The sequence below is a fragment of the Rhea americana genome, unplaced genomic scaffold (genome assembly GCF_003343005.1).
Source record: "Rhea americana isolate MKP2758 unplaced genomic scaffold, rheAme1 scaffold_478, whole genome shotgun sequence".
Lineage (NCBI taxonomy): Eukaryota > Metazoa > Chordata > Aves > Rheiformes > Rheidae > Rhea > Rhea americana.
The window spans coordinates 10,709-20,488 of NW_028186621.1; the positions used below are offsets into that span (position 1 = coordinate 10,709).

Consider the following 9,780-nt stretch of genomic DNA (forward strand, 5'->3'; position numbering starts at 1 on the left):
GCCCCGGGGGGGATGAAGCCTTACATGGTGCGCGGCTCGGCCGAGCCGCTCGGCCGCCCCAGCCCTGGCGCCGCGCGCCGTCTCAGCCCCACACTCCCAGCCCGCAATCTCAGCCCCACACCCCTCGCCTGCAGTCTCAGCCCCCGATCTCAGCCCCACACGCCTCTCCCGCAGTCTCAGCCCCACACTCCCAGTCCCCCGATCCCCAGCCCGCAATCTCAGCCCCACACTCCCAGCCCCCTGATCTCAGCCCCACACTCCTCTCCTGCAATCTCAGCCCCACACTCCCAGCCCCCCGATCCGTGCCATCTCAGCCCCACACTCCCAGCCCCCCTGATCTGTGCCTGCCATCTCAGCTCCACACTCCTCACCTGCAATCTCAGCCCCACACTCCCAGCCCCCCCGATCCATGCCCGCCATCTCAGCCCCACACTCCCAGCCCCCCCGATCCATGCCCGCCATCTCAGCCCCACACTCCTCGCCTGCAATCTCAGCCCCACATTCCTCACCTGCAATCTCAGCCCCACACTCCCAGCCCCCTGATCCGTGCCCACCATCTCAGCCCCACACTCCTCACCCCCAATCTCAGTCCCCAGATCCCAGCCCCACACCCCTCACCCGCAATCTCAGCCCCCAGATCCCAGCCCCACACTCCTTGCCTGCATTCTCAGCCCCCAATCCCAGCCCCACACTCCTCGCCTGCATTCTCAGCCCCCAATCCCAGCCCCACACTCCCAGCCCCCTTATCCCAGCCCTCAATCTCAGCCCCTCACTCCCAGCCCCCTGATCCCCAGCCCACAGTCTCAGCCCCACACTCCTCTCCTGCAATCTCAGCCCCCCCCACTCCCAATCTGCGATCTCAGCCCCTCACTCCCAGCCCCCCCCGCTCCCTACCCTCAATCTCAGCCCCTCTCTTCCCACCCGCAATCTCAGCCCCTTGCTCCCAGCTCTCGCCGGGGGGGGGGAGGGGATGGGGAGGTGTGTGTGTGGGGGGGGGAACGCCGCGACCTCCGTGGGGTGACGAACAGCAGCCTCGGGGACGTCGCAGCGGGCAGGTTATGGGACAGCCCCCCCTAATCCCCCTTGCCTCCGCCAGTGCCAGTGCACAAAGGGTGCTGCCAGCGCCGCGTGCTTGGCCCCGCGCCAGCCCCCCGCCCCGCGTCCTCGCAAGGACGCCTCCGACTTTTAATAACTCACAGATCTCCCTTAATGCCCTTCTCTCGCTCTCCTTTTTTTTTTTTTTTTTTTTTTTATTATTGTTGTAAACCTCATACGACCTTCACGGCTGCGAGGAGTGGCCGCCAGAGCCTTTGGGCCCCTCCGAGGGCATCGCCTGCGTGGGACGTGGCCTGGGGACCCGGCCCGCGGGCGGCATCGGGGAGATTTAGCACCGTTTTTGGGAGCTGAGGTCAGGCCCGTGCAGGAACCAGGCTCTGGGACGGGCCGGAATCGAGATCCTGCTTTACCGAACCGTCCCCGAGGCCGGCTGCTGCCACATGCATGCAGCAAACCCTTTTTCCAGGGTTTTAGCAGTGGTTTTAGCGTCTCTAAGCCAAAGCAGCCCGACCTCCTTGTGGCGCAGCCCCAAAACCTCCCCACGCTGCCCTGAAACCAGAGCCAGGCCCAGAGGGAAAAGCAAGCGCAAGAAACGCCGTGCCGGCCTCTCCGGCAGCGACTTCCCCAGCCCCAGCGAGTCGCATCCCGCGGCTATTTCCTTTGCCTGCACCTCGCGCTCTCTTCCCCATCTTCCTTTTTTTGGGAAGTCAGGCCCCYGGGGGCTGCCAGGAGCTGCACTAGCCAGGCGGACAGGAACGCCAGCAATGGGATCAGATTCTTCCTTTTGCCGCTTGTTTGTGGACGGGATAGGGAGGAGTGGAGGAGGGGGGAGAGGAAAATTTCCACCCTCTCCAGAGTGATGTAGCAGGACCTAAATTTAGCCTGTTTTACAAGAGGTCTGGAAGGCAGCCGAGAGCCTAACAGGGCTTTATAAGCTCAACAGCCGCCTCTGAACTCGCTGGCTCCATCCACAAGTCTCGCCCCGGTTGCATCTCAGATCCGTGTTTCTCCTCGGGCATTGCAAGGCTTCACAGGGCGGCATCTCCGGGGTTGCACTTGCTGCTTTTCCATCTCTTTCCCGACCGCTTTGCTGCCCGCTTTACCCGCAAGCGCTTGCAGTGGATGAACTTGAAGTCCTCCTCGGCTTTCCGCTCGGAGCGCAGCTTCCATCAGAGCCCGTCCCGCCCCATGGAGCTTTTCGGGACCTTCGTGCGGCCGCGCGCGGAGCCGCTGGGCTTCCCAGGCAAGTTGGGCTYGGCGGCGGTGGCAGGAGGGAGGGCCGGGATGAGAGCGGCGCCGACCATGCGGGTGCCGGGCTGGGAAAAAGCCCTGGGAAAGGGGCGACTCTTCCAAAATTGCATCCCTCCCGTGTCGTGGTGTTCAGCAGAGCAGTGGGGTGGGCAAAGGCTGCGGCGCAGAGGGTGCGAGCCCGGGAGGGACCAAGGAGTCCCTGCCCGGCACCTCAACCCCTGCGGAGGTGCCGAGCGCCTCTCCTCTCCCACAGCTCGGCCCGGCACCACCGGCAACATTAAGACCTTGGGCAACACCTACCAGTTCACGGTGGATGTCAGCGACTTCGCCCCCGAGGACATCATCGTCACCACCTCCAACAACCAGATCGAGGTGCACGCCGAGAAGGTGAACGCTTCCTTCCTCCCCACGCGTCTAGCGCCGGGGCCACCYGGGCACCCCTAAATTGGCTTCAGGGTGCGCTGCTCGTGCTCTCCCCGTCCTTCCCTGCAATTAAAGGCAGCTCGTTAGGGCAAAAGAGTCTCTAACATCCACAGAAACGGTGCAGTCCCCAGCGTGGATGGAGGCACCACTCAGGGCGAACGTCCCGGAGGCCCTCGGGGACGGAGGAGCTCGGCCCGTTCCGCTTCCCAATTGATTTGGTGCCGGCAGGGCCTGACTCAGGCTTCCCTCAGCCCCGGGAAAGCYGCGCAGGATGCCCCCCCCCCCCAAACACCCCGCTCCGGGCACCGGGGTGCCCGAGGCCCAGCAAACTCATGTCACCGCAGTGGCTCCCTCCCCACCCCGCGATCAGACATTTCTCAGGTGTTTTTTTTTCCGACCAAGACGTTTCCCAGGTGTTTTTTCCCTTGTCGGAGCCGGCTCCCGACCTGCCCTGCCCCGAATTTGAGTTTCCCGCCCCCCTCCCAACCCAGCAGACCGGGGAGTGCCGGTGCTGCCCTCCAAAAAAGAAAAAGCACCTTTGTTTCTGCAGCTGCCGCCCCTCCCCGGGTGACTCGCGTCCCCGCCTGGAACCTCCCGGCACACCTGATGGGAAGATAAATATTAACGCCCCACGCAAGAGGCCACTGCCGGGCCTCGCCCAAGGGTGACAAGCCCTTGTCCCGCTGTCCGCCTCAAACCCACTTCCCCTTCCCTTCCCAGCTGGCCGGGGATGGCACCGTCATGAACACCTTCACCCACAAGTGCCAGCTGCCCGACGACGTGGACCCCACGTCCGTGTCCTCCTCGCTGGCGGACGACGGCACGCTGACCATCCGGGCCCGGCGGCAGCCCGCCAAGCACACCGAGCACGTCCAGCAGACCTTCCGGACTGAGATCAAAATCTGAGCGGCCGGCACGCCGCGCCGGCAGGGGGATTTCGGGCAGGCGAACGGGGCGGATCCTGCCAGAAAGGCTTAACTGCTCCGAGCTGCCCCGGCCTTGGATCTCTCCCGATGTAGATGCAGAAGCACGGCCGTCCCTCGTAGGTGATGTTTGGGTAGCGTTTGTGCTGACATATTTAGTTGCGTGAGCTCAGGGCTGTGGCAGGGGGATGTCCCGGGACGGGATCGCACCTCAACTCTTGCTCGCCAGGCAGGCTGCTCCGGGAGGCATGGCAGCGTCCCACCTCCGATGCCTGCGGCCRCCCTTAGGGGCGCGAACCTCCTCCTCGGGGTAAAACCCACAGGAATCGGCGCGTAACTCCTCGGATGCGACGCCTGCTTGCAGGCGGACATCCTCTGCCACGGAGGGAAGAGCCGCAGATGCATCCCGCTCCGCGCTAAACGCTGGAGGCTGGAGGGGAGCCCTGGCTCAGGATGCCCTGATCTTTGGGCTCGTGACGCTAGGCAGGGTCTTTGCCACAGCTTAGGAAGACCTTAGAGGCAGCAGGGCCCACGGGATCTCCAGCTGTGGCTGCGCGAGGAGAGTGTGGGAGCAGTTTGGCCCCGGAGATGGGCTGCAGGGAGCAAGGCTGGGGCGCGAGCCCTTCCCCGAGCCTCCGCCAGAGATTGTCTGTGTATATACAGCTTGTACGTGGGGTGGTATAAATCACGGAGAACATCTCCACTYGGCGCTCTTGCTTCTCTGCTGCTTTTTGCACCACCTCCACCCTGGGACTGAGTTYCGGGGACGAAGCGGCGAGCGCACAGGGTGCTGCGCTGCTACTATGCCAGGAGCAATTTCTTCTCCCCGTCTCCAGCCTCCCCAAAAGCACGAGGGTTAATAAACCCCCCGCCCGCGTGGGCACGGCCAGCCATGTCACTGCTTCTCCCTCCTGCTCTTCCCCTGCTCCGCTTTCTGCCTGCGATGAGTTTGGGAAGCCTCAGCCCAGAGAAGCCTTCCCGGAAAGCCTCGGGAGAGAACGAACAGGTCCAGATCTGCYGCAGCATCGGCCACCCCGACCAGCCCAGCTCCCCTCGGTGCCCGATGCCTTTGCTCCAGTTTATTTCCAGCCCGGGTGACTCATTTCTTCCCCGCTGCTCTATTTCTGAGCCCTTCCCTCAGCTGCTAAACCTCTGGGCCGCAGGCCCACCTGCAAGGTCACCAAATCCCCTTCTCCTCCACTTGCCCACCAGCTCCCGGGGATCTTTCGGGGAACCCCGGAGGACAGAGGGTGGCCAGGGTGTAAGCCAGGACAGCAGTTCAAATAAGACACATCGGTCCCTGTTCGGCTACCGCCCTGCAAAGGGGTCCTCAAACCCAGCGGCCTCTCCCTTTCTGGGGCCCAAACTCTCCTCCGAAGCCGGTTTCCCAGCAGCCGAGCGCTTGCGCCAGGCCTGGAGGGACGCCAGGGTGAGGGAGGCCGGGCACAGCRGTGCCGTGCACATGCATGCAGCGAGGTGTCGGAGCCCCGCCGGGCGAGCGGCTGTTTATAGATACGACAAGCGCTGTGTTTCCAAAACTCTTGGACCAGCTCCGAGCAGCAGCCTCTCCCTGCCACCACGGGGCTGCGAAGGGAGGGCGCTGCTTGTTTTTATTTTGTACTACTCATGCAAACTCAAGGAGCAGGCGTGAGCAGCTCTTCCCTAAGCTTTTTGCCATCTTTTATCTCATTGATCACCCCTGCGCCTCCCAAGAGACAGCGGCTGCTGCGGAGGGGGGCTGTCTACGCGCGTGGTGCCACTGGTTCACTCGTGAGAYTCCCTGGCAAAGGATGCTGCAAGAGGAAAAGTTGAAACGCTGTCAAAGGGCTGTAAAAAAACCCAAAATCCAGTGCAAAAGGGAAGCCGGAGCCACCCGGAGCGGGAGCCTGCGGGCACCCATGCCCCATCCTCGTATGGGATATGGGCACGGGTTTAGTCACYGGGATATGTCTGCTCTGTCCCAAAAGGCCGCACCCGAGCACCCGCGCCAGCACCACGGCCAGCTCAGTCGCAGATTGCCATCTAGTGGTAAACAGGGAAAAAAAAATGTTAGAAAGCTCATTTTTCTCCCCAGATCTGGCTGGTTTTGCACCACAGAGGGTCCTGAGCGAGGGAGAGGGCGAAGGCTCACGGCGGAGCCCGGGTCCACCTCGGCCGGGTCGCCCAGCCGTGCTGCAAAGCCTGYGCAGTGGGAGAGCAGCCGGCAGCAGGGATATTCCTGGGAAAAGAGCGATTTTAAACACATCCCTCTGCTCTCAGGGGGGTCCTGCCCACCCGCCGGCCTTGCTGCCTGGCGAGGCGCCRTTGCAATGCCCGGGCCTGCTCGCCCTAGGGAGTGTGTGTGTGTGTGTGTGCATGAGGGGGAAGTGGGACCCCCCAGGGACGTTTAGGCCGGCCAGGCAAGTCCCTGCGGCCCCGGGGGTGCCGCTCGCATCCTCGCAAGTCCCCTCATCCCTCATGGCGCAACGCGCCTCTCCCCTCCACCATCATGGCGGCCAGCGCGAGGCCCTTGGTGGGGGGGAGGGGGGAAGGGGAAGGAGGAAGGTGTCACGTGATCCGCCCCTCCCGCTCGCGCATGCGCGGAGCCCCCTCCACGCTCCCCGCGGGCCCGGCCGGCGCGCGCATGCGCGGCGCGGCGGTGGGCGGTGCGGGGGGGGCGACGCCGCTTCCGCCCGGCGCCAAGATGGCGGCGCCCTTTGTCTGGTCCGTGTCACGGTGAGCGCCGCGGGCGGCGATGTGAGGCCCCCGCCGGGCCCGGCATGGCAGGTAGCGGCGGCGGGGGCCGGGCAGCGGCGCTGGGCACCCGGGCAGCGGGACTGGGGCAGGGGGGAGGGGTCTGCAAGGCCCTCAGAGGAGGGGGTGTTGGGGGGGGGCGCACCCCGCCTCAGGGGCAGGGACCCCCCCCCACCCCGGAAGAGTCCAGTCTGAGAGGAAACCCCCTTGTGTGGGGCACCCTGTTTTGGGGCAGGGAGGGCTCTTGGGGTCCCCCYTCTACCGCCCTTCAGGTGCCACAGCACCCCCAGGCCTTGTGCTCTCCCTACAAGCCTTGTTCCCCCCCCAGGCCTTGTCTCTCTCCCCCTCCCCCCAGGCCTTGTCACCCCCTTGTCTTGGTGACACCAGGCCAAGCAGGGTAGGCGCAATGTGTTGGGGACAACTCGGGGTGGGGGGGAGGAGAAGCGGCTGGGGGCAGCAGGGTGCCCCCTTCCAGGTGGTGGCTGGCTGCTGCAGGACTCACGCCCCCACACACACACCCACACACCTCTCTGGAGACACGGCAGCGGCCGGGTGGAGCCTGGCAGGACGAAAACGCACGTCCCGACCGCCTCGGCTTGGCCTGTCGCCTCTTGGCGTTGTAGGAGCTCTTTACCTTGGCGTCAGGGGCGTCACTAGCAAAAGAGCAGAGCGAACGTCAAAGCATCCTGTGCTGACCCAAAGGAAAAGATGTTCTCCCGCTCCGGTGTCTGTGCCATCCTTCTCCGTGCAGCCCCGATCTGTGTTTGCTTTACGTACTCTGCACAAGTTTTAGTTGTARCAGAGATGCTGCAGAAACGGGCAGTTTTCTTGGGGCGGAATTCAACTGCAGAGCGTCTCCAAGCGTAGTTTCAGTGCTGGCATAGTCTTTGAGCGAATTGTTTCTGTGACTTTGTAGAAGTCTCCCTGGTGCTCTGCATAAACCTTCAGATTGCCACAGACTGACTTCCATGAATATATTTCTAAAGCAGTAGCCTGGAGATGTCCCAGTTTTGCGTGCCRAGGAGTGGGAACTAAAATCTTTACCCTAATTTTGACAGATCCCCATGCCTGGGAGCCCTGACTCTTCTGTTCTCCTTTTGGTACTTCCTGGCCTCAAAAGTGCCGCTGTTTATGCAGCTGAGAGACGCAAACGCCTGCTGGAGGGCCACGAGGGAGCGCTAGGACCTGCGGACAAGAGGTGACAGGGGCTCTTGAGAGTTCCCACTGTTTTGCCGGGGTGGTTTGGATCTGCTGCTAGGKCCTAGCATGGCCCAGTGACCTCTTGGCAGCCCCATCCGGCTCAGCCGAGCACTTGGATTACCTGCCGGCAGCCTCGTCGGCTCAGCCCCGCTGTAGCTCGTGTGATGYGGTGCTGGCGCAGGGGCTGCGGAGCAGCGTGAGCTGCGATGTCTCTTCCAGGGATGTATCAGTATCCCAAAAAGCTAAAGAGAGGGAGAGAGTCTCCAAGGTATCTCCTCGCACTGGTGGGGGTCAGGAGCGTCTGTGCTCTTCTGTCTCTCCTTCATTTCATTTTCATTCAATTTGTTTTCTTTCTGGCCTATCACGGTTTCTGAATTTTCAGAAAACCGCTTTCACCCTGCAGTGGAATATGAGCTCACCTTCCAGTTTCACTGCAGACCACAGGCTTCAGAGCCCTCCTCTGTTTCATTCATCCTTCTGTTCTGTGTCCAGGGACTTTTTTAAACATGGAAACAGTTAGAAAGTCCTAGATATTGCAGGAGGCAGCTCAGTTGAAACTCCTTGTCCAGTAATCAATAAGAATCCTGTAGCACCTGTTGTGTTAGGATGCAGGGGTGGGATAGGGACTAATACTGAAACTGTGATAACGGAGTAATATATGTTAGCGGCATGCCTGTACCTTGAATGCTTTGCATCAGCTCTCCTGTCTTAACTGAAAATATTGCAGAATCAGGCAATGTGTTCCTGGAAACGAGAGCAGGCAGCTCTTTGCAGAGACTGAAAGGATTAGGGCCGATTTGTTCCTTGAGCTGACGCAAGAAGGGAGACGACAGTAGGCAGAAAATAAATCACCTATTTCTTTTTATCTGTTCAGTGTAAGAGCGGACAGGTGGCTGGTGACAGCATTAAAAGGCATATTTAAACCCCTTTTTTTCAAATCACTGTAGGATTTTGTTTCTTTTTTTTTTTTAATAGAAATCATTTTGATGAGAAGTAGCAGAGCTGATACAGTGGTGATGGCCTGAGGATAGAGCGAAGCAAGGTTTGTACGAGGAGGTTAATATCTTTAAGGGGGCCAGCTTTTGTAGGTGGAAAAGCGAGGGAGCTTATAGACTCTTAGTGCCTTTACTGGGTCAGTGGTGAGAACAGTCTCGCTGGTAACTTCCAGGCAGCAAAAAGAAATAACCTGAGAAGGATTTGAAACCTACTGCTTAGAGGGATGAGCAGTCTCCTGTTGCTCAGGCAGATGTGCAGGTGTCTTTTGTTCCCTTGGCCTTCCGACTTCGGCTCATGTCCTGCCAAACTGACGCCTTCCCCCCTGCCTGAAAGCAAACGCGGCACCCTTAGAGACCCATAACTCATGGGGCAAACCAGGCGGAACCCTAACTGCTGTGTTTATCTCTGTGAGCGCGTGCCGCAAATGTGGGTGCTTTAGTACCAAAGCTTTCCATCACCGAGACTGATCCGTTAATAAAAGACTTGACAGCCCTGTCAGAAAGAGATTGAGAGGGAAAACAGCACCGAAGCGCTTCTGACAAGGCGAGATTGGAAGGCGTCTGATTCTGGGTTCTMGGCATCAGACCTCAGGAGTCTGGAGACGGAACTGACTTGCCTTTTAGTCCCGATCGCGCTGTGATGGGCACTATAAAACGCCAGGGAGGATGGCASAGAGACTGGCACGGTTCTTGCCTGACGCTGGGAGAGTGAGTTTGCATTTTGAGACGGAGCTTTTCATCGAATTTCTCCCAGGGTGGCTACGTAGCGTCTGATTTATTTTAATGCTGGGAAGGCGGAGGGCAAGTTCAGAGAGCCGTGACCACCTCTTTTGCAGGCTCGGTTATCAGGATATCTCCTCTCCTCACAGCGCAGCAGAGGGGTGAGATTGGGCACCGCTCCTATCTTATCTTTGTTTTTCAGAGCAAGGGGGCAGCTCAGACAGACATCCTCAGATGCTGCTGCCGCACCGTTACCTGAAATAGCTGATAAAGGTGGTTTATGCTAACGTGAGATACTTCAGTTAGGAGTCCAGCGTAGCAGCGATTCCCATTCGATAAGGGAAAGAAACGGCTCAGAGCACCAGAGGTGCAAACTGCCCCTGCCCGAGCGATGGGGGAAACTGGGGTGGCGTTTCAGGTGCACTGTTTTTTGGCAGTTGTTGCAAGTGGCATCAGAGTTTGTCTGCTGTGTGTGTGTT

General features: G+C 60.5%; 2 protein-coding genes across 7 annotated transcripts in view; both read left to right on the forward strand.

Moving 5' to 3' along the window:
• The first annotated feature begins 1,998 nt into the window (after positions 1-1,998).
• Positions 1,999-4,362, forward strand: HSPB7 (heat shock protein family B (small) member 7). The gene is made up of 2 exons (XM_085316661.1): positions 1,999-2,694; positions 3,451-4,362. Exons 1-2 carry the CDS (start codon positions 2,179-2,181, stop codon positions 3,634-3,636), a joined length of 702 nt encoding a protein of 233 aa, XP_085172787.1. The 5' UTR covers positions 1,999-2,178; the 3' UTR covers positions 3,637-4,362.
• Positions 4,363-6,289: 1,927 nt separating this feature from the next.
• ZBTB17 (zinc finger and BTB domain containing 17) overlaps positions 6,290-9,780 on the forward strand; it is a 12,387-nt gene continuing 8,896 nt past the window's right edge. For 2 of the 6 annotated variants that reach the window (XM_085316663.1, XM_085316668.1), the window contains exon 1: positions 6,296-6,419. In XM_085316663.1, coding sequence (XP_085172789.1) covers positions 6,413-6,419 — 7 coding nt within the window. In that variant the 5' untranslated portion in view covers positions 6,296-6,412. Of the gene's footprint in view, positions 6,420-7,444; positions 7,585-8,561; positions 8,629-9,780 lie in introns of all 6 variants that reach the window. The other 4 variants (XM_085316665.1, XM_085316667.1, XM_085316664.1 and 1 more) reach the window with 4 other exon arrangements.